Source organism: Procambarus clarkii, chromosome 70, assembly GCF_040958095.1.
Source record: "Procambarus clarkii isolate CNS0578487 chromosome 70, FALCON_Pclarkii_2.0, whole genome shotgun sequence".
NCBI lineage: Eukaryota > Metazoa > Arthropoda > Malacostraca > Decapoda > Cambaridae > Procambarus > Procambarus clarkii.
This window is the reverse complement of record NC_091219.1, coordinates 17454914-17479842: the sequence shown is the minus strand read 5'-3', so window position 1 is coordinate 17479842 and position 24929 is coordinate 17454914. Positions and strand designations below refer to the sequence as shown.

General features: G+C 40.7%; 1 protein-coding gene across 5 annotated transcripts in view; it reads right to left on the bottom strand.

Moving 5' to 3' along the window:
• Positions 1–4748: 4748 nt before the first annotated feature.
• The window catches only part of LOC123750434 (serine/threonine-protein phosphatase 4 regulatory subunit 1), a 365399-nt gene continuing 345218 nt past the window's right edge, over positions 4749–24929 (bottom strand). For all 5 annotated transcript variants that reach the window (XM_069311602.1, XM_069311603.1, XM_069311604.1 and 2 more), the window contains 9 exons: positions 21303–21457; positions 20759–20899; positions 18024–18834; positions 16146–16250; positions 15462–15872; positions 12212–12382; positions 9340–9723; positions 7231–7507; positions 4749–7075 (listed from right to left, as the gene is read on the bottom strand). In XM_069311602.1, coding sequence (XP_069167703.1) covers positions 6924–7075; positions 7231–7507; positions 9340–9723; positions 12212–12382; positions 15462–15872; positions 16146–16250; positions 18024–18834; positions 20759–20899; positions 21303–21457 — 2607 coding nt within the window. In that variant the 3' untranslated portion in view covers positions 4749–6923. The remainder of the gene's footprint in view (positions 7076–7230; positions 7508–9339; positions 9724–12211; positions 12383–15461; positions 15873–16145; positions 16251–18023; positions 18835–20758; positions 20900–21302; positions 21458–24929) is intronic.

Below are 24929 nucleotides of genomic sequence, written 5' to 3'. Positions count from 1 at the left end.
GAGAATCACCAAGTGGAAAGGCGACGACGGAGCACCATCGTTAACCATACATCATCATTACTCATCTAGTTGTGTGAGTGGGAATCATACTGGTATGTACCCCCCTCTCTGGTCAAGTAATCAGGTGTACAGTGTGAGGTAAAATATTATCAAATTCTTGTTCAGGATAGTATATATATTTAAAATCTCGGTGTGGCTCATTCTGGGTAGAAGTTACCGCTTCCGTGAACTAGTGACACACGCACGCACACAAGCATGCACGCACTCAAGCCCACGTACGTATGCACGCACACACACACGCAGGCTAGAAGGGATTAACACCTTTCGTGGAAAGGAGATAAAACCTCTCATAATCCACCCCCCTTCTTACCTGCTGTAAGCTGAACACCTCACATCCTAGTAACCCCATCCCAAGAGCACACACGTTCTCTCTCTCTCTCTCTCTTGCTCTCTCTTGTTTGCTCTCTCTTGCGCTCTCTCTCTCTCTTGCTTTCTCTCTCTCTCTCTCTCTCTTGACAAGGGACAAAATGGCAGGAGGCCGCAACAGGGACAAGGAAAGCAGCCAGGGAGATCAAACAAAGGAATTGCTAACCCAAGTTCTGGAGGAATTCAGGAGGGAGATGAATGAAATGAGGATTACAATTAACAATCTGCAAAGTGAGCTGGCATCAGCAAGGGAGGAGATCAAATCTCTCACAGAGAAAAATAAAGAGACTGAGCATCAGATTATCATCCAAAGGGAAGGTGGGAATGTTACATTGGAAGGAAATGCCTCTGTACCCGATACATTTGCGGATATACTGAAAAAGAGCTCAGAAGCAATGGACACAGTGAGGGAGGTAGCGATGCAAGCAGATACGTCACAGGAAGCAGCAAGGTGCACCACTCAACTGCTGGAGAGGAAAAGATCAGTGGTAGTTGTAGGCATCAAAGAACAGGAAGGATCCAACAGGCAAGAATGGAATGGCAAGGATTGAGAGGCAGTACATAGGCTACTGAAGGGGTTACAGATGGAAGGGGCTGTACATAACAGAGAAGGTTTTCAGGTTGGGCTGGTACAACAAGGACAGAAACCGACTTGTAAAGATGGTGTTTACAAACGAAACCACGAAGGAGGACATTCTCGAAAGGAAGAGTCGTCTGTAGCATATGGAGGGATACAAAAAAGTATTCCTGCAGAGGGACAGGACGAAGGAGGAGAGAGCCAGGGCAGCAGAGGCAAGGAGGAAGCACAGGGAGAGAGGAGCAAACCAGGAAATCACAGCCCTCATCACAACAGTCCCAGAGACAAGAGGAGAACCCAAAACCAGCATCCCAGCAACACCAGAGGGGGGGGGGGGGGCAACACCACCACCCCCCTCTGCATAGAAACCCTCCCTTCCCCTCACCCTACCTGCCCCCCACCCAACCCTTCCTCCCACCCCACCCCATTCTGACCCTGACACCCCTTCCCCATTCCCATCATGTCCCCCCTCCCCCTTCATCCCATACCCTCCCTATCCCTCCTCCCCCCTCACTGCGTATCCTCTATGTCCCCCCCCTACCTCCTTAACCCACACCCTACCTGTCCCCCCTTCCCTTAAACCCCCATCCCCCACCCCAAAATCCTCTGAGACCCTGCAAACCACCTCACAGATCCTCTCACCCACGGAACAGCTTCCCACACCAGCAGAATGCTCGCCAAGAAAGGGACATGAAAATGAACAGAAGAAAGTGAGCTTCAAGGCGATGTACACTAACATAGATGGGATTTCAAATAAAACAAGTGAACTTGGAGAATGGGCACTAAAAGAAAACCCAGACATAATAGCACTCACAGAAACAAAGTTAACGAAAATCATAACAAACGCAGTGTTTCCACAGGGCTACTATGTAGTGAGGAAAGAGAGAGAAGGGAGAGGAGGAGGTGGTGTAGCTCTGCTACTAAGAGAAGGTTGGAGTTTCGAAGAGATGGTAATTCAGAACTGTGAAGGTTTCAGTGACTACATTTCAGGCACCATAGCAACTGGAGGACAGAAAATTATAATAGTAGTCATATATAACCCCCCACCAAATGACAGAAGACCCAGACAGGAATATGATAGAAACAACTTGGCCACCATCAATATAATAAAGAGAGCAGCTTCTGTGGCTAGCAGGAACGGATCCAGACTTCTAATCATGGGAAGATAGATTGGGGGAACAGAGACCCACATGGAGGCCCAGACACATGGAGAGCTAAGCTGCTGGATGTGGCAACAAGAAACTTTCTAAGTCAACACATCAAGGGACCGACAAGAATGAGAGGAGGGGATGAACCAGCCTTGCTTGATCTGATATTTACCCTAAATGAGTCGGATATAAGGGTATATACATATATGGTATACAAGGTTCTGAATGATTCCTTACACAGGTTCCTGAAGGTAGTTCTGATGTTAGCCAGCCTCGCATATGCCGCAGATGATGATCTTTTGATGTGGGCTTCAGGAGACAGGTTTGGTGATATCAACTAGATACTTCTCTGTCCGTTTCATGAAGGACTTCATCTCCCATTCTATATCCTGTGTCTGGCCTCCTGTTTCCACTGCCTAACTTCATTACCTTACATTTACTCGGGTTGAACTTTAGTAGCCATGTGTTGAACCATTCATGCAGTCTGTCTAGGTCATCTTGTAGTCTCATACTGTCTTCCTCTGTCTTAATCCTCTTCATAATTTTTGCATCATCAGCAAACAATGAGAGGAATGATTCTATACCATCTGGAAGATCATTTACATATATAAGAAACAATATGGGTCCAAGGACTTGAACCCTGTGGGGCCCCACTGGTGACGTCTCGCCAATCTGAGACCTCACCCCGCACAGTGACTCGCTGCCTTCTGTTACTTAGGTACTCCCTTATCCAAAGGTGTACCTTCCCTTTCACTTCTGCCTGCATCTCCAGCTTTTGCACTAGTCTCTGGTGTGGCACTGTGTCAAAGGCTTTCTGGCAATCCAAAAATATGCAGTCTGCCCACCCCTTTCTTGTTGCCTGATTGTAGAATTCAATTAATCCTGTGAGGCATGATTTGCCATCCCTGAAACCATGTTGGTGATGTGACACAAAGTTCCTTCGCTCCAGATGTTCGACTAGCTTTTTTTGCACAATTTTCTCCATTAGCTTGCATGGTATGCAAGTTAGGGACACTGGCCTGTAGCTCAGTGCCTCCTGTATCTCCCTTCTTGTATATCGGGACTACGTTTGCCGCCTTCCAAATTTCTGGCAGTTCACCTGTTACCAGTGATTTGTTATACATGGAGAGTGGCAGGCACAGTGTTTCCACTCCTTCCTTTAGTATCCATGGCAATATTTCATCCGGGCCTATAGCCTTTGTCACATACAACTCTAGCAAAAGCTTCCTTACATCTCCACTGGTTATCTCAAATTCCTCTAGTGGTGCCTGGTTAATTATTCCTTCTCTTATCTCTGGAACTTCTCCTTGCTCTAATGTGAAAACTTCCTGAAATTTCATATTGAGTTCCTCGGTGGTTGGAGCCAAAACTGTCAGTACCTAGTTTCAATGCATTATACAACAGAGTACTGGGAAGACAGAACATCACGAACGTAGCTCTCATCCTGTAACTCTACTCAAGTAATAACATGAACAAAGAAAAAAATAGCAGCAGCAGTAAAGGAAGCCAAAAACTGCAACAACGAGGATAAAACAAACATTAGGCTGGAAGTCAGAAGAAACTGGCATAAAACCTGAAATTGGTGCAAAACGCAGTCGATCGAAGTTCCAATAATTTTTGGTTTTAAACAGTCTGCTTTTTATATATATTTAGATGTAATGTATGCACAAAACAAGAATCAGACTCTCCTTTGTACAAGAAACTGGGGCTGACAGAAGATACTCAAAGGAAAGAAAGCACCAGTATAAATTTATATATTTAGAACCGAGAAATATATGCATGGAGAGTATAAAACATCCATAAAAGTGACATTGTAATTGCCAGAATTAGACTGGGATATCATTAGGTGGCTGCAGGCATTTAATCTCCCAACAGTAAGCATTCCAATTGTAAACTATGAATGATAGCTAGGTCAGGGACTGGCAAAGGCCTGGTCAAGGACTGGGCCGTGGAGACATTGAGCCCCAAAATCAATGCAAGGTACTCCAAGGTACTCAATGCAAGGTGGGTTCAAGTAATGGGGACCCACTCTTCAACACTATTAGTGAATACCCAGTTATCAATATACTCAAACCATATGGAATGAGATATTTCAAGCTTTGTAACTTCATTCACTCATGAATATTTGAAGATATTCTTATATTTTAACCAAAGTTTACAAGTGCAGGCTATTAGATCAGACATTACAAAGTTTTTCTTCGATTCCACACATGATTAACCAACCTGCGAGATGGGATTGAACTTGTATTGCAATTGCAATCCTATACTCTGCAATTCTTCATACATAATAGGGTAGCAGCACAATGTTGAATGCTTTCTTAATTTTTGCAATAGGAATCTAAAAACTACACAGCATATTCCAGGTGAGATCTGACCAACATATTATAGTATCACTATGATCTCTGGCTATAATCAAAATATTTAGGAATGAGGTCTAACATTGCTTGGGAGAAAGATAGAGAAATGTAATCTTCAAATAAAATTCACTCAACATGGTGTTCCTCTATAACATTGTCATATAAAACCAAAATAATACATCTTAAAGATACACATATACTTATAATCTTGTAAATATCTGAACAAACAAAAAACTAAAATATTTCATTATAATTTTATTTCATACCTGTACAATATGACAATTTACAATGAGGTTAAAAAGATTAAGTGAAGGTATATTCCCAATATTGAACCCCCGTCGAATTTGTCAGTGGAATCGCACAATGATAATGGCACAATTAATTTGTATCAACGATGATAATACACAAAAATATATGGCTTTTTTTACATGATCAAAACTAGGCCAAGAAATATACCAAGGTCAAAAAAAAAAAAAAAAAAAAAAAAGATTAAAATAGTGATAGTGGAGTGCCACAAGGGAGCTCAGAGTAGCATTAAAAGATGAAACTATCACAAATGCTCACTCCAAGGACATCACTGGCTAGGTTTCACACATGTATTGGTTTGACTTTCTTTGTAAGTGGGTATTCTTATATGTTGATTACAGATAATGAATAGGACAGTATTACAAAATGCAAATATAAGAATGCAAGGGAAGGATATTGCTGACAGTATTAAGTATTTGTGAAGATTCTTAAAGATTTGCAAATTGTAGATAACGAACCTTTTTTAGATGAAAAGATAAATTAGCATAACGCAATTTCCTTGGTAAATAACCTTCATGTCTTCACTAAACTTAGGCAACCCTCATTTATAAAAATGCATTGTATAACTGCCAAAGAAATGCTTAATATGGCAAAAAAAGATTGTAAATGTGTAAGCCAATGTTAAAGCCTGATCAGGTCTCTGAGGTACACGTGAGCATGCAGTCCAGCATTCATTATAACGAGACTGCCTCTCTCAAACTCTTCAATATATGGACAGTAAGCAAAGCTGGTATTTGATCATTTCTGGAATACTTCACATGAACTGTAGTGTTTTCTACACAAAACAATATAGCAAATGTAAATGTTATGACCAAACTCAAAACTAAGGCATTGTGTTAAAAACCTTAAAATATCATGTGCAGCTCAAACTCTTAAAACAGTTAAAAATTTACCTTTATAAATTGCTAACTATTAAGCCTGCATAGACCTGAGTTAAATAAAAAAAAAAATTTTTTTTTTAAATATCATGAGCTCTTACAAATTATTTGAATTGATAATCATAGCTTAAGACAACAGTAACTTGCAATAGCAATAAAATCTTTAATAAAATTGCAAACACCACGACTAATGAATTTGGTACATCCTAATTTCTTAAAACTAGAACATATTCTAGTGTTTTTTTTATCACAGGGACTGGTCAACACTTGAAATAGCGACCAATATCAAGACAATGATTACAAGAGAGGATCATTATGCAGTCAGGGCATGAAGGACAAATTCTTCACATGGACCAGGAATGCAATTTACATAGCCCAACCATACAAGTATTTAGCATTCCAATTACCAGTGACATCCACATATTTGTACTTCTCTACTTTGACTATAATACATACATCCCACTCTTAAGTTTCACATTCAATATCCAATTACAAAACAAAATTTCACCTAAGATGCTGGTAAGAAATTTAAACTTCAAATTACTTGGGTTTAATACCCAATAATGAGAAGTCTTGGATGGATTAAAATGTGGGTACTCTACTTTTAGGGTGAAAACCGAGTTATAAATAGGACAAGGAAACCTGCCTAAAAACAATACAACCCACAGCAGTTCAATATACTCTTAGGAAGTATAAGCATAGCAAAAGGGCTGCACAGTTTGAGATTTTCAAATATAAAGTACATGTATCATGTCATCTTAGTTAAATTATTAATCCTGCCAATTTGGTGATAACTGATAACCAAACATATTGAAACAAGTGTGAAAGATGCCGATGTTGAAAGAATTATAACACTATAATTCACAGCCCATCATGCACCTCAATAAGATCAGTATGATGGGAAGTTATGCACCAATAGATGGGCAGCTAAGATGCGTTATAAATATCCCTAACAAACAATGAAATAGTGAGTATAGATTCAAAGATCAGTGATTTTCAATGTGAAATCATCAGTTTCTTTGAAACTACCTATAAATGTTAATTTGCTTATAAGGCTCATTTTCTATTTGAAATGAATAAAACACTGTCCTGGCATCACCCACTTTATTCTGAGAACACATGCAACTGAGACTGCTGCAATAAACTCAGAAAAATCAGGACCTCTCAAAACCTGTGAAGTTTAGAAAAGCAAAGGTTATTGGAAGAATATAGATGGCTAATATAACCACTATTATAATGTTGGGTCATGTGGATCCAACATGAAGTCTGTGTTAACGGGGCAGCAAGCAAAGTGACCCACATCTCTGTCTTTGTCATGTCGGAGCAGCTCTAAGGTTTCTTTAACTTTCTGGGAAACTTCATTTTCAGGATTCTGGCAGTAATCTGTTATATATAAAAATAACATTTATTAATAATCACTAAATGAAAACTTATTTGAAATCACTGTATATATATTTATCAGAACTATGGCACATTTAACGAATATTCACTCACAAAAATCTTATTATTAATTGGAACTGTCACACCAAACTGCTCACCTAGACATGCAACATGAGTATTTAACATCTTGGCTACAGCAATGCGAACATTGGGCACTCTGTCACTAGCTAATGTGACCAGTCCAGGAAGAAAAAGGCGGCACCAGTCTTGAAGTGGCAGTGATCGCTCGGCAACAAGTTGGCCACATAAAAATGCATACGATTGGCGGTGTGACCATGTTGTAGCATAAGCAAACTTCTCTTTTAGCTGCTTGCTGAGGGCATCTATATACTTGGACTCCCCCTCTGATCCTAGCTGCCTCACAAGCTGGCACATCTAAAGAAAAATTCAAGATCATAAGTTTTTTTTACTCGATACAGGAATTTTGATTATAGTTTACATTAACTATCAGGACAACAAATGTCATGTACAAATTTGTAGTAAAAGACAGGTTAATAAAACATGTTGTTATACAAAAAACCAACATTGAATGTGATGAAATGCCTCACTCTGAATGAGCCCTGGTGGCTCCCTGAAGCTATATTACTGAGATGGCTCCCAACTTATTAAGTTGGAATAGCACTGGTGTTTTGTTTGGCCTACAGAGGAACCAGAACCTAAGTTCCACTCACACAAGATAATATTTTTAATGAGGTGGTATTATTAGCATGGCTAGTCCAATCACTATTTTCTATTAATTATCCAGTTTACATTAAAGTTTTCCTTGTAGATCACTGTACACATTTCCTAATTTTTCATTACTATGAACATAACAATGTTGTTTCCATTCAACTCATATGACCTGCTCAGTAGTAGACAGTTGGAACAAGCTAAGGGAGAAGGTGGTGGAGGCCAAAACCGTCAGTAGTATCAAAGCGTTATATGACAACTAGTACTGGTAAGACTGGACACCAAGAGCATAGCTCTCATCCTGTAACTACACTGAAGTTATACACACACACACATGCACATGTGCATATATATGGAACAACGGCAAACCCAACAGGCCGCATGACAGAGGCACAAGGAATGATCACTACTGTGTGGCATGGATGATGTGCAACCCTCAAACTCTCACAAAGAGAGAGCAGGTTTGGAGGAGATATTGAAGGTAACACCAAACCCGGAGAGAATGTCAAGGGAAAGAAGGAAGCAGGTACCGAGACACAATGCTAGACCTTTAATTGAAGGAGTCGCACAAATCTGTACCGATTATGGATATTGAGACAACATAGTAAGCCAACACAGCAGCTGCTTGTATAGCTGAGAGGCCTACCTCGGTGTGTCATAGTGTAGCATGTGAATATCCAGAGCACTCCAACCCAACCAATATCACTACCGATACGAGTAAAGACAGGAAAATCCATAGACACCTGGCTCGCCCTGAACAAGGGCCACCATAAGCAAGGAGGATCCCTAAGGAAGTGACTCCCGAACACCCAGGGTGTCTTCAGAACCCTGAAGCACAAAGGAAGCACTGGAGACCACTCAGGGAAGACAACCCTGAGCACATGCAGCTCCAAGCACTCATGATGTCTAGATTCACACTACACAGTGTACAAGAATGTCCATAAAGGCAAAAACTACCAATTAGCTTTAACAGCAACATACTGGAGCCCGAGCAGCAGAGGTGACCCGGCACTACACACATCAGCATAGAACTGAGAGTGGAACTCCCTCCTCCCCCCCAAGCAAGTGAGGGAGGTGGGGCAAATAAGCTTACTTTAGTTTGGAGAGGTTTCTATCATTTGTTTACATAGCTGGGGAAGTTCTTTCGGGGGCATTTTGATGCTGCGGTCTCTAAGCCAACAGTGGTCTATTTTGTCTTGCTGACTTTGTGGTTGTTTTCCCAGTGGTTGCATAAATAAATAAATCAATGCTACTGCTCCCTGCTGTGAGAGGGGGGGGGGGCATGATCTAGTCTCTGGAAGGCCTACAGACCCCACAGCTGATGCCACCTAATAGTTGGCACACTATCAGTGACAGTAGCTTCAGTGAGCCACAGTGCTTTGCCCAGAAAAAACATGCTCCATTATACATTTTACTGAAAATTAAAAAAATATGTGTAAGTTGTAACATATCCGTTCAAAGCTTTGAATTTGACAGGAAACATGCCAGTGCACAAGTATAATATGATGAATATACATGATATGGAAGTGGAAACTTACTACAGTATAGCAGGTGTGTCTAATATGCACCACTTTGTCAGCCATCAGGGCTAATGCTATTGGTGCAATGAAGGTTTGGCAATCTTGGGGTGAAAAAAGGTCGATTATACCAGCCAGCTGTGTTGCCAATTCCAATCTAAAGCGCCAGTTGTTTTCGTTGTCAGTACGAAGGAATTCATCCATGCGTGGCAAGTAGTCTCTCCTATTTTGTGGTCGAAGAAGACGAAGAAAGTGAGCAAGGTGTTTGAGCACACCAATACGAACTTCATCCAGATCCTTAATAAATCCATTGAACACTGGAACAAGGTCACTCTGGGCAATTTCTTCTCCCAGGATCACTGCAAGCTCGTGTATACTAAAGGCTAACGTTCTTCGCACTTTCCACTGAAAAAAAAAAATTACCTTAAAATATGGTAAAAAAGGGAAATTTCAGGATCAACATTAATTGATGTAAGAACAGAACTCTGCCTGATGTGTGCCACTGTCCTCATTTATGTACTGAACTACGTAATCATTTTATACTATTATTTACACACACACACACACAATGATGCTAAGCTACTAGGGAAGATAGGATATGTAGAAGATTGTCATGCCCTTCAAATTGATTTAGATAAAATAAGGGTTTGGAGCACCATGAGGCAAATGGAATGCAATGTAAATAAATGCCATGTTATGAATGTGGAATAGGAGAAAATAGACACTCACACAATCTACAAATTATTCGGAAAGGAACTAAAATACCCCAACAAAGTAAGAGATCTCGGAGTGGTTCTGGATAGTACAATATCACCAGAGGAACACATAAAGGACATTGTGTGAGGAGCACATCCTGTGCTTTCAAGCTTCAGAATTGCTTTTAATTACATGGATAATTAAATACTAAAGAAACTATTCATGACATTTATGAGACCAAATTATGCAGCATATGAATATGCAGCAGTTGTATGGTGCCCAAACCTTAAGAAGCACAAAGAAACTGGAAAAAGGTGCAAAAGGCATGATATAAAATGGCTTCCAAAACTGAAAAACAAGAGTTATAAAGAAAGGCTAGGGGGGTGTTAAATATACTAAAGCTAGATAAAAAGAAAATGGGAAAAGATAAAAGAAAAACAGGCGATATGATCACCACTTCTAAATAATAATGGGAATTGACCAAACTGAGTCACATAGGCAGGGACACACACTCGAACACTATATCTTGGATTGTTGTAAAATTGAGCCTTTTAGAGATAAATCTAGGCTCACTCTGTATGATATGGCAACCTATCTTATTACCATGGATAAATTACCTGAAATCCTTGCACTGTATCCACATTTTGCTTCCAGTAGATGAACGACATATGAGATTCAGAAACAAGTAGTGTATTGTGAGGACTAATAATAAACAGAAGCTCCCCTATGACTCTGTAATATCCCCATTGGCCAAACTATTATGTATTAACGACAAGACCTACCATTAATGTATGATGACTTACTGTAAATATGTAGCTCTTGTAATAGCACTTTCTCTGTAACTAGCTGACATTGTATCTATAAGGTGTGAAGGATTGAAGAAATTGTTTATGTAATAATCTAAGATGAGGTCTGATAAAGACCTTTTGTGCCCTCTGTAATGCTTTTGCGCTACCGCTCACAGGATGAGTATGGGGTGCACAATAAACTAGCCGCCTTCGGCGGCAACAATTCAACAATGAGTCCTGCAACAGGCAACCTCAGGAAAAAGGGGTCATAGATTCAAGCTAAGGAAACAAAGGTGCCAATAAAATATTATAAAATTGTTTTTTTTTGCAAACAGAGTGGTAGACAGTTGGAACAAGTTGAAAGAGAAAATAGTGAAGGCCTAAACCATCAGTAGTCTCAAAGCATTATATGACTGCTGGGAAGAAGGAAAAACATGAGCATAGCTTTCATCCTGTAACTACACTTGCATAATTACACACACTATTATATGACAGAGTGCTGGGAAGACGGGACACAACGAGCGTAGTTCTCATCCTGTAACTACACTTAGGTAATCACACACACACACACACACACACACACACACACACACACACACACACTGGAAAGTGGAACATGCTGGAGGGGTAGCAGGGAGATTTCTGACATGTGTGAAAAGTTTTCTGAAAGAAAAATAAGGTTGTAATCAGAGGCTATGTATTAGACTCGAGAAATGTTACTAGTGTAGCACCACAGGGTTAAATTCTAACACCAGTAAAATCTATTGTGTATATAATTGGTCTACCAGAATACAGAATTATATGAACATGTTTGCCGATGATACCAACCTACTAGGGAAGATAAGAAACTTATCTTGTATGGCATGTTACGCCATACAAGACGCCTGGACAAAATAATTTATGTGCATGGAGTAATACTTGAGAAATGAAATTTGATAAGTGGAATTTTCAGGAACTGAAAAAACAAGAACTACGAGTTGTTAAAAACACCCAAGCTAGAAGATAGAAGAAAAAGAGGTGATATGATCACTTCATATAAAATAGTAACAGGAACTGACAACAAATAATTTAAAAATGCAACTTCCAGAGCAACAGGACACGAACTCAAACTAAAGAATCAAGTGAAGTCTACTCAAGACGTGCACCTTGTTGCACATCTTGTAAAAGGAGAGCAAGGTTTGAGGGATTAAAGATACAGACATGCTAAATGACTTGCAAACAAGAAGCACTCATACACACCCAATTATGGTGAATGGTTTTTTTTTTTTAATATGACCCATCTTTTCCAATACTGCTCTCTGATCTTCATCAAAGCTAAAGCTTCTCCACCACAGAAAAGCTGGAAAAAGGGTAATGAAATGTATAGAAAATATATAAACCACAAATAGTCCCATATAGATCATACTTACATGTACATCTCCTGCTAAAGTTTCATAGGTATCCTTTAAAACAGGCCAATTTTGTCTACCAAGAGTCAATGCAACAGCTGGTAATGAATATGCACAATGTCTTGTTAGTTCATTATCAACAGTTTCAGCTCTCATGGGATCTGTCATACTGATGTAATGCTCCAGCAAAGTCTGCAAAGGAATATTTGGTTACAAAATTGTTCTTTAGGACGATGGTAATCAAGTGATAACATTACAATAAAAACATTGCTGGGGTATAAGCACATTTTTTTTAGCAAATTTATTAACACTTTCGCGCTCTCCGCAAAGGTCACTCAGCCAACCGAATGTGCGCGCTGCGTTTTTATCGCTTAAGCGTAAAAACAAAAATGTGTATACTCTTTTTACTCTTCTGACCTTAGTTCTCATGCTACGTATTTCATTTTGGTACCAACGTGTTCGCAATAAAATTCTCTAGAAGAACATCAGTAAAAAAGTCACGAAACGTATAGGGATACCAGCACCAAATAAATAACTACGAAGATGACTCGCCGTGAGCGCCCATCAGCAACAAAATGTTTTTACTCTTGGGATTGTAATCACCTCCACACTTGTACTACAGCGTTAATTTTGGTATCAATGGACTCGCAATGAAATTCCCAACACGGTGATATGAATATAAGCGTAGAATAATGATTGCAGCCCGCCCGCAAGAGTGTGGGAAGTGGTGAAATTGTTACCCGGTATCGGTGACGGGACGACGCACGGCGCTTTGAAAGTTTATACTTATTTCACTCTCATGACATTAATTTTCTATGTACGTCATTCATTTTTGTGTCAATGTGTTCGCAATAGAATGTTCTATGTGCCCATAGGTAAAAAATATCAACAAAGCGTAAGTTAGAATAGCGCCAAATATAAAACAACGCTGGAACATATCAGTGAGCGTCAAACACACACGAAATGTTTTTACTTTTGTTATGTTTGTCATGTTTATACTTGTTGCACACAGTTATTTTTGGTTGTATATTGATCGGAATAAAATTCCCTAAACAGACATATGCATATAATACATGATATGGGGGAAGCATTACCAGTATAAACGGCAAAAGTCACCCACCTGCAACCCGTTTGGAACAAAATACCATTTGATCGAAGTTATCCACACCTTTCATGAACTTATTGTACCATGCAGCCTAGTGGTGAGAAAGAGAGCCTCATAGCGCGCAGTTTAAAACAAACCCAAAGTAAATCGGATAAAAATTGAATTTTATACAAATATTTTAAAAGTTGACATAACTTTATGTCCACTATGCGTTTACGTTAGACGAAACCGGACGCGCCGGCGCGTTCAGATAGCGCGAAAGTGTTAAGTACAAAATAAATTTCAACCTAGTCGAATATTTTCTATACCATATCACCGCCAACACAATGTCATTCTTATATAATAAGTTGAACACTTGTAATATCTCCTCTCCTTCAAATTTGCACTCAATAATTTAAGTTGTTACACAGGAACAATTGCACCATATGTGACCCTACTGTGCGAGTCAATTGGGGATGACAAAGCACACAGTAATTTGAACATATTAAGTACACACGTACTTTGTACTTACTAAAAAGTACAGATTTAAAAGTCCCATGTGTACACGGGGCACACATTTTCTTCCTCAGGCCTCTAAACAGACACCATCCTGGAAAAACATTATGGGCACCCCTCTTGGGTGTGAGGGCTTCATTATGAGAGGAAAACCGAGGGAAGCACATGCTGCAGCAGCTTACAGCACCATCTTGCAGCTTGTGCCAACACCATCACTTAATAATGACAACATTAATTGTAATTACTTTGTAATAATAGTTTCATTATAGATCCTGACTGATAAAGACTATGCACAAGTTAACCAGAGAATAAAAATGTGACTCACAAGGAAGGGGGAGAGGCAGGCAGGCACTAGGACAAAGACAACAACCCAGGCTGGAAGACTTGCCCCGAAGTAATGCACAAATAATTGGGACTAGGAACACTGACTAAACACTGGGCTGCCAAAACCCTGATACAGTAGAATAATAATAATAATAATAAAAAAAAAAAAAAAAAAAAAAAAAAAAAAAAAAAAAAAAAAAAAAAAAACTAAATATCACCCCAGGACATCACATACTTGCTGCAGAAAATTTTCACTACAAGTAATAGTGATCTTTAAAGAAAAATTAATATAGTTTAACCATTTAGGAGAATTTAATTCTCTGTGTATAAAAAGAAATTATAATTTAATCCGAGTGCAGTACTATCTCAGACAAAATATCACACCACAGAAGTCAAAATAGCCACCAAAATCAGTTTGATAATATTGACCAAACCACACACTAGATGATGAAAAGACAATGATGTTTCAGTACGTCCTGGACCATTATCAAGGCAATCGCCTTGATAGGGAGCCACCAGGGACGGTTCAACCCAGGAAAGAGGGTTAAAGCACAGCTCAACAATTTTCCTTACACTAGTAATCAGCCAGGGCCATCTTAAGAACATTGTAGGCCCTGGGCATCCCCATACACTGGAGGCCCATTATCTGGATGATGGGCCACACCCATCCACTGAAGTGCAAGATTACCACCACGTAGTTGTCACAAATTAATTATAAAATTATTTATAAATATCATTTGAAAGCGGACTTGAATCCCAGGCATTTCCAACGTGAGGTTGAGTAATTATCCACTGACAAGAGATCTTATGAACAATATGGTAACTGCCCAGTCATTAAGGCAGCACTGCAATGGGTGCAATAGTTGTTTGTGCAAATTAAACATTCAAGTCGAATAACTTGTGCAATAACTTAGTTTATTTCAAACACTGGTCACTGTTATTGCCCATTCATTTTGTACGTGTTTGTTTGGATAAAGTTAAAATATTACATTTCTGGGTCTATTCAAAAAGTTGTCAAATCTCATAACTGCATTCAGGCTCTCCATGAGAAGCTAAACTTTCCCAGAATACCACCCTGAGGAATTAAGTGCAAAAAATTTAATTAAATCTACTACAGTATTCTCAAGGAAATACAAATTTAAGACTATCGTAGTGTTTTAACTTGGGGGGGGGGGGGGAAGTACCCTACAATTTTTATTTTTTATTTATTTATGTATGTGTGTTTGTTCAGATCAGCTTTACTGAAAGGTGCTGTATCTGGATAAAAGATAAATTACTAAATTATTAGTAAATTTAATAATAAACCACAACTAAATTTGTAAATACATATCACACTCATTTTCTTACCTTGGGAACAATATCCTGATTAAAATTAATGAATTCTGAGGAGCCAGAAGAATGTCCAGACATAGATGACATGTGGTCACTGCTCCCAGGAAGCATCACAGTAAATGGATCCATAATTCTCTGTGATAGAAGTGGTGGTTGAGATGGTAATGACGGCTGTGAAGGTAAGCTTGGTCTCATACTAGGCATGTTCATGCTACAGTCACTTGGCGACACAACATCCATCTCGCGTTTCTTAATCTCCGTCACAGTGCCTCCAGACATACTGACTTGGGCTTGAGTGAGACGTGAAGCCAATATAGATGGCTGCGGTTCATTCTTGTGTTGTACAGAGGTGACTGAAGCAGCACAAACTTGAGCATATGTTGCTTGCTGTGGCTGTGGACTAGTTACTTTCACAACATCTTTACTCTGTTTACAAAAATAAAAAGTTAAATTTTTCTTTAGTCAATGTTAAAGGTCTTTCAACATATGACAAAATAATAATAAATTCAAAGTAGGGCAAATTAATGGGTCCCCCTAACCAAAAAAACAAATTTTTATTGATAGTAGTATTAAAATACTTAATACTAAAATAATTAAGTAGTAATAGTACTACTATTACTACTAAAATATTAAAACACTAAATAAAATATGTATCAATAATAACTGCTCTTTGGGTTATGGTTGGTTGGAAATTCTTACCTCTCTCTCTCTATTTGACTGTCTCTCTTCTGTAGAATTATCAAATGTACTGCTTTCAAATGTAGCTACTCCCTCTAAAGAAGCTGCCAAAGCATCTAACTCTGCCTGCAACATAAGAATACATGTACTGCATAAGTAATCAGTGGCATTTATGTCTGAAGGTAAGTGTCGATCATTAAAATATGTTAAAAATTAAATTTTATTCGATTTAAAAATTTCTAAATTTTATCTGGGACTGGTTTCAAAATGAGCACCTTTAGATTGCACACAATTTGATACCATAATGACGACATAGCCTGACAATTGAGGTCAGAACACTGGAAAGATTATAAATACTTTTGTGGCAAAGAGCGTCCAAAATTAAAATATTTGTTAAAGTTCCATTTATTGTTCTATTAATATCGAACTAGCTTTAAAATGTGTATGTAGTATCTCAAATACTACATACTCCGATAGACCACAAGCACACTGATGTTCAAACTGAAAAATTAATGAAGTTATTTAGGAAAAATTTATACCCACACTTAATGTTTCAAAAAATTCAATGCTCATTTTTGATCAGCAAAATGAACAAGAACATACATCAATCATGGAGTAACAATGATAATTTAAAGGCAATAATTTAATTTAAACTACATCAATACAAGTCTTTATCTGCAAAATACTGGCATACTTTGTACTGTACACCACAACGTTACCTGATTAATTCGTAACTCTGCATATCTGGAAAACTTAAATTCCTAATGATTGTTTTATTATATTCAAACAAATAATATCTAAATAACTTTTTATGTAAATAATAATGCACAAAAAAATATTAATTTGCTTATTACTGTTTTATAGCACAGGCTTGTCTTAACCCAGAGATAGTAAAATGCAGTTAGAGCACTAATATCTTGACTTATTTTAAAACTTCTGCAGTAGCCCCGAACAAGCAGCCAACCCCAGGCTACATTTCTGCATAAATCATTGAAAAATACCATTATTCAAATCAATATGGTAGGAGGATTTCAATGATTTTGTCATTTCTAATTCCACCACTGCTCTCTATTTTAGTGATTTGCTTTTTATATGTTAGAAACAGTATTAGTACCTCTCCACAATCATGTTCTTCTTGAGGTTATCTTGAGATGATTTCGGGGCTTTAGTGTCCCTGCGGCCCAGTCCTCGACCAGGCCTCCACCCCCAGGAAGCAGCCCGTGACAGCTGACTAACACCCAGGTATCGATTTTACTGCTAGGTAACAGGGGCATAGGGTGAAAAACTCTGCCCATTGTTTCTAATGCCTTGACCTTATTAATCATGATAAAAATGTTCCCATTATCCTTGTTAGATGTAGCCAGTACAACTATTGCTGCATCAATGTATCTAAACAATAATCACAAACTGATTAGTAAATTTATAATATAGTACAAGCTTACAAGCTACAAAATGTATCTTAGTAATACATTTATAAAATATAAATGATATTCAAAAAACAGATTTAAAGAAATTGATTTTTTTGATGAACTGACGTTCAGGATTATACTCCGATGCCCTCTGCATTGCTTTGTAAAAGCAAATTTTAAAAGGGGGAAATTCTTTGGATAGATTTTATCTGTTAAGAGAGATCCATTATACCTGTACAAAGGTTCAGATTTTCAAGGGTTGCAGTGTAACTTAAGAAAAGGAATTTTCTTGCAAATTGTTGTTATTTCCGTAACATATTTTTTATGCAAGCACATGGTAAAAATACCAATAATGGTTTTAATTTGAAATACACAATGTGAAAGACTTTGGCTTCAAATTGGCAAACTAAAACTTGTTACCCAATCATTTTTTACTATTCAACTCTTTCTATTTTATCCAATAAAAAACAAACAGTAATAATAATCTCACCTCGATTGTGCCGACATTCTCCTTATCAGTTCTCCGAGAGTCTTGTGTTCCAGAAGCAAGTGTGATATTTGGGCTTGCAGAATCTGTAGCCATAGTTAAATTTATCTGAGACTGATATGTACCATTATTCTCCTGAACTTTTGCTTTAACACACACATTTGTGGTTTTTCCTATTATGTCAATGTCAACTTCAATTTTGGGAATTGGTAGTTCAACTGGCATGATGGGTGTACGCCAGTAGTTGAAAGTGTTAAAGGCTGGATTGTTGTCCAAGTGAACATGAAGATGGCCTTCAGAGCCAGAAACAGTGAGTGAATTGCTCTGAGACTGAACCCCATCCATATGGCTAGGTAATGTGTTTGGAGGTATGGCAGGTACTGGAGCATCTATACTTTTATCTTCTTCATAAGAAATAACATGTGCATCACTGGATTGTTGAGATGTCTCTGCTGACAGTTGTGAGGTTCTCACTCCAGTCTCTCTCTGCAGTTCAAACTGAATACCGGAAGAGAGGTAAGCTTCCGCTCTTCTCTCCTCGGCACTCTGCTCGCTACTTGCATTAGCTAGACGTACTAGATTACTTTTCACACTAAAAGACTCCTCCACTTCCATGGGTTCTACCTCCAGTTTATCGCCTTTATCTTTCCCTCCACCTTCATCGCATACACCAGCCTTTTCATTTTGATATTTTTTCTGTTCTTTGGTGTATACAGTGTTGTCAGTTTTAGGCCTATCTTGGTGATGCTGGAGCTGTTCATCTTCATTGTAATTGTCTCTTCTATCTGGTATTACCACTGTATCTGCATTCAACCTGGAAATGAAGAATTTTACAAAATAAACACTCAATTAAATCAAATATAGAGTACATGGATATGATGGGCATACATATCAACACACAGTATATGCTTATTCTGTCATTTGCCAAATGACATCTGCCAATTGTGTACACTCTAGAAAGGAGACAAGAGGGGTATCGAATAACACATATATATATGGAAATTACTGGAGGGACAGATTCCAAATTTGCACAGTAAAATATCAACAAACTGGAGTGAGCAACAGAGAAGGAAATGCAGACTTGAGTCAGTGAAGAGTAGTGGTAACATAGGCACAGAGAACACAGTATGAACATCAGAGGTCCATGGTTGTTCAATATCCTTCCAGGAGTACAAGATATATTGCCAGAACAAAAGTGGACTCAAAGAAAAAAAAGTGACAGTGTTCTGCAAGAAGTGCTGGACCACCTGGGCTATAGTGGTTATGTGGCTCTGTGGACCACCCCAAACAACAGCCTCTTGGACCAAGCTCTCACAAGTCAAGCCTGGCCCAAGACCAGGCTTGGGGAGTAGAACTCTTAGCACTCCCTCTAGGTATTCTCCAGGTATGTCTATGTCAGTTCTATGTCTATTCTATCTATCCATGGATGCTATCTTAAAAGCACTAAATAAAAAAAAAGAAGGTAACTTCTTGGTAATATGAATTTAAAATTTGAAGGTTATTTGTACTTTTATATGTAGATTTTCAGGAGTTCACTACTAAATTTGCTATGGTTTAATTGCATTAGAGGCAACTGAGGATGACATACCCAATCTCCTAACCCAGAATACCTGATGCCAAAAACTTACGGTATTACCAACATAACTTTGTATACAAACCATATAATGAGTATGAGGAAGTGAAATGAGAACATGCTTTGCAAGGAAAGTGGAGTACAACATAGTGGTGGTGGTATGTAGTATTGTAGTGATAATATAGAGGAAATGCATGATATGTACCAGTGATGACATGAAGATGTTGGAATGTAGACAAGTTTCATTTACACATCCAGGGATCACGATGTATTAGAATAATGCAGACAATTCTAAAATCTCACGAAAGGTTGAAATAAAAATAATATTAAAAAAATCTAATCAAAGAACACGAGAAAATGAAAGGTATGAATGTATCCCCTTCAATACTGTTCCAAAGATGATATTAATGATTTTTGTAAATAAGTGTAACAATAGAAATAGTAGGTGGTGTTTTGGGAAAACCATTGATGGTTGCAACAAAGTCAAAGAAGCCTCTATTTTATGTTTAGTACAGAAGTGGGATAGTTTGGGAAGGAATAGGCATGATGTGAGAAAATAAAATACATTGTGAGCATCGATGTCACCAATCCTCTGTAGGTCAATAGTTTTCTTTCTAAGGATTTCATCAATAGTATTTAGCCCAAGAAGAACTCAAGGAGGGTGATGTTTGCAGGCCTGAGTATGTGAACTTTATGCAAGATGGCTTTTAGTTAAAAAAATTTATTATTGTTTTTAATGTGTCAACAATGTATGTCTAGGAAAATGATCACCAAAATAATGCCAATATGCTATCTTGAGGTTATCTTGAGTTGATTTCGGGGCTTTAGTGTCCCCGCGGCCCGGTCCTCGACCAGGCCTCCACCCCCAAGAAGCAGCCTGTGACAGCTGACTTACTCCCAGGTACCTATTTACTGCTAGGTAACAGGGGCATAGGGTGAAAAACTCTGCCCATCGTTTCTCACCAGCGCCCGGGATCGAACCTGGGACCACAGGATCACGTGTCCAGCGTGCTGTCCGCTCGGCCGGCCGGCCCCCGCTAGAATTAATTGTCTGTGGGAGGTAGGCCCTATTGAGTAAGGGTGAGGATGGACAGTATTAACACATGGCTGTGTAATATGGGAGAAAAATAGGATTTGTAACATAGATGCAGAGTACAGTACTCACTCCTGACTGTAGCTGGTGGGATCTTGTGGTGTACCAATGACAAGGACACCATCCTCATTGTAGTGGAGACCTGTGACATTAGCATCAGCAAATGTGCTGATGAAAGGACCTAAATTCTGGAATGCTGCTACTCTCACCCATCTGCAACACAATATACATTCTTTAAAAACCAGCCCATCATCCTAAAATAAAAGTACTTATAGTAGCAATGTGTTTGGTCATACAAATATGGATGTGAAGGACCAACATAATGACTTGTATTACTGAATGTGGACAAACTAGAATTAAACTAACCTACCTTAACCATCACAGACCTAAATGAATAATGCCAAATTCCACTATGTTTCTTCATTACATTGATATTTGTATGACTATCCACAATTACAAAAAGTGCCATCTTATCAGAAGGATGGGTTCTTAAAAACATACCAACACAAGGTTCATATATTCATGACACCAAAGAATTGCTTTTAGAATTGCATAAAATTTACATCTACCAGATACAAGAACAGCAACAGCTGAATAAAATAGAGGACTAGCTTACCTGCTCTGGTCCGTCAACAGAGAGACAAAGACAGGCGACAGCTTATTTTTCCTAGTAGATAATGAACATGCACAGGATACGCCCATGAAGACCTCAGCACATGCTTTTCGCACCCCCCACACACCATCCTCACACAAGGTCATGAACTGAGATACCTGCAAGCAAACACTGTACTGTACATGAAATGCAACCTTTGCTCCTTTCACTATTATCCAATACCATAATCCATGATCACTACGAAATGATCACGAATGTATCGAGGGATATGTAAAATATTGGTGCAGTATGCATAGATTACCAGTATGAGCTTTGACATACATAATAAGTGCTTACTATTAATAGGGAATATTACCAAGATTTAGCATGTTATGTACTGTACTTCCTGTAACCAGTTATCTTCCATGACTAGTAAAATGGAAAGAAAACGGAGTAACCATTCATACACGCCGAATGCCCAGACAGATATAAGACTAATGTGATATTTATATGCAAGCCCTTACTCATTGTTCCGACTGACATAAAATCCACAATGAACTGGACAGAAACCTTCAAGTATTAATAAACAATGGGTACACGGATAGAGAAGTCTATTGATGTACCATATCAGAAGATATTTAGAAAAATTGTATAATAGAGAACAACAACCAATGCTGGGTTTAATATAAACTTATGTGGTGAAAGTTTTGTCTTTGGTTCTCACGTAGACATTGAGAAAAGGGGAGGCAACATCGATGCCTAGTTCATGGGTAAAGTTAAGCACTGAGTTTTGGGTACTGATGCATAAAATAGGCTTATGAAATAAATGGGTCTCTAGGAGTGGGTTTCAACTGAGATGAGGTAGGATAACAGCTCTTCCTTGCAATTTACAAGGGACATCAATTGACAACCCAAGTTTAAAAAAAAAAAAAAAAAAAAAAAAAAAAAAAAAAAAAGACTGCAACATACACACTGAGTGAGCCTCGCCGGCAAAGGAATGGTGTGGGTTATGGGACAGATATTGGCTGCTTAGGATAGACCTAAGTTGAATACTTTAAGATAATAACATTAATTGAGATTCCCCCCACCCCATTTAATTTTCGTAGAGTCAAGTGTATAATATTTAGCGAGATTCCCCTAGAGTTTTTAGTGATGACAATATATTTTGAGACCCAATAACATATTTATTTTCAAGGTACCAGTATAAGCAAGTGCTGTTTCAAGGCACTAGAAAATATCAAGCTAAACTTGCAGAGACTTGTTAATTAAAAGTACAAGGGTTATCTTAAGACGATTTCGGGCCTTAGCGTCCCCACGGCCCGGTCCTCGACCAGGCCTGCTTTTTGTTACACACCCCCAGGAAGCAGCCCGTAGCAGCTGTCTAACTTCCAGGAACCTATTTACTGCTAGGTAACAGGGGGCATCAGGGTGAAAGAAACTCCGCCCATTTGTTTCCGCCTCTACCAGGGAACGAACCAGGAACCCGAAGCGCTGTCCACTCAGGTGTCGGGCCCCTACACAGGTTGTACAAGTTAATAAATAGGCTGAGTTATACATTCAGTTATCAGTGTTGACTCAAGTGGCTAGAGCAATGTGCCTACATGAAGGATGAGAGAGAGATCACACCACCATATTTAAAGTGTGTGTTTACTCAGGCACATTACACAGTAATGAACTCCTGAATTTAATACTAAATTCTCATCGTCACTTTCAAATTACATTTTGAATATCTCTAAATGGCTGCAGTAATTTCCTGGCACCACATAAGTTGGATGAGGAATGCAAATTAGTGGTGCACCATCCTATATGCATATGGGGGGGGGGCTAGCTCCCTAGCTCTCTCTCTCTCTCTCGCGCTCGCTCGCTCTCTCTCTCTCGCGCTCGCTCGCTCTCTCTCTCTCGCGCTCGCTCGCTCTCTCTCTCTCTCTCTCTCTCTCGCGCTCTCTCTCTCGCTCTCGCTCTCTCTCTCTCTCTCTCTCTCTCTCTCTCTCTCTCTCTCGCTCTCTCTCGCGCTCGCTCGCTCTCGCTCTCTCTCGCGCTCGCTCGCTCTCGCTCGCTCTCTCTCGCGCTCGCTCGCTCTCTCTCGCTCTCTCTCGCGCTCGCTCGCTCTCTCTCGCGCTCGCTCGCGCTCTCTCGCTCTCTCTCGCGCTCGCTCGCGCTCTCTCGCTCTCTCTCGCGCTCGCTCGCGCTCTCTCGCTCTCTCTCGCGCTCGCTCGCGCTCTCTCGCTCTCTCTCGCGCTCGCTCGCGCTCTCTCGCTCTCTCTCGCGCTCGCTCGCTCTCTCTCGCTCTCTCTCGCGCTCGCTCGCTCTCTCTCGCTCTCTCTCGCGCTCGCTCGCTCTCTCTCGCTCTCTCTCGCGCTCGCTCGCTCTCTCTCGCTCTCTCTCGCGCTCGCTCGCTCTCTCTCGCTCTCTCTCGCGCTCGCTCGCTCTCTCTCGCTCTCTCTCGCGCTCGCTCGCTCTCTCTCGCTCTCTCTCGCGCTCGCTCGCTCTCTCTCGCTCTCTCTCGCGCTCGCTCGCTCTCTCTCGCTCTCTCTCGCGCTCGCTCGCTCTCTCTCGCTCTCTCTCGCGCTCGCTCGCTCTCTCTCGCTCTCTCTCGCGCTCGCTCGCTCTCTCTCGCTCTCTCTCGCGCTCGCTCGCTCTCTCTCGCTCTCTCTCGCGCTCGCTCGCTCTCTCTCGCTCTCTCTCGCGCTCGCTCGCTCTCTCTCGCTCTCTCTCGCGCTCGCTCGCTCTCTCTCGCTCTCTCTCGCGCTCGCTCGCTCTCTCTCGCTCTCTCTCGCGCTCGCTCGCTCTCTCTCGCTCTCTCTCGCGCTCGCTCGCTCTCTCTCGCTCTCTCTCGCGCTCGCTCGCTCTCTCTCGCTCTCTCTCGCGCTCGCTCGCTCTCTCTCGCTCTCTCTCGCGCTCGCTCGCTCTCTCTCGCTCTCTCTCGCGCTCGCTCGCTCTCTCTCGCTCTCTCTCGCGCTCGCTCGCTCTCTCTCGCTCTCTCTCGCGCTCGCTCGCTCTCTCTCGCTCTCTCTCGCGCTCGCTCGCTCTCTCTCGCTCTCTCTCGCGCTCGCTCGCTCTCTCTCGCTCTCTCTCGCGCTCGCTCGCTCTCTCTCGCTCTCTCTCGCGCTCGCTCGCTCTCTCTCGCTCTCTCTCGCTCTCTCTCGCGCTCGCTCTCTCTCGCTCTCTCTCGCGCTCGCTCGCTCTCTCGCGCTCGCTCGCTCTCTCTCGCGCTCGCTCGCTCTCTCTCGCGCTCGCTCGCTCTCTCTCGCGCTCGCTCGCTCTCTCGCTCTCTCTCGCGCTCGCTCGCTCTCTCTCGCGCTCGCTCGCTCTCTCGCTCTCTCTCGCGCTCGCTCGCTCTCTCGCTCTCTCTCTCGCTCTCTCGCTCTCTCTCTCGCTCTCTCGCTCTCTCTCGCGCTCGCTCGCTCTCTCGCTCTCTCTCGCGCTCGCTCGCTCTCTCGCTCTCTCTCGCGCTCGCTCTCTCGCTCTCTCTCGCGCTCGCTCGCTCTCTCGCTCTCTCTCGCGCTCGCTCGCTCTCTCGCTCTCTCTCGCGCTCGCTCTCTCTCGCGCTCGCTCTCTCTCGCTCTCTCTCGCGCTCGCTCTCTCGCTCTCTCTCGCGCTCGCTCGCTCTCTCGCGCTCGCTCTCTCTCGCTCTCTCTCGCGCTCGCTCTC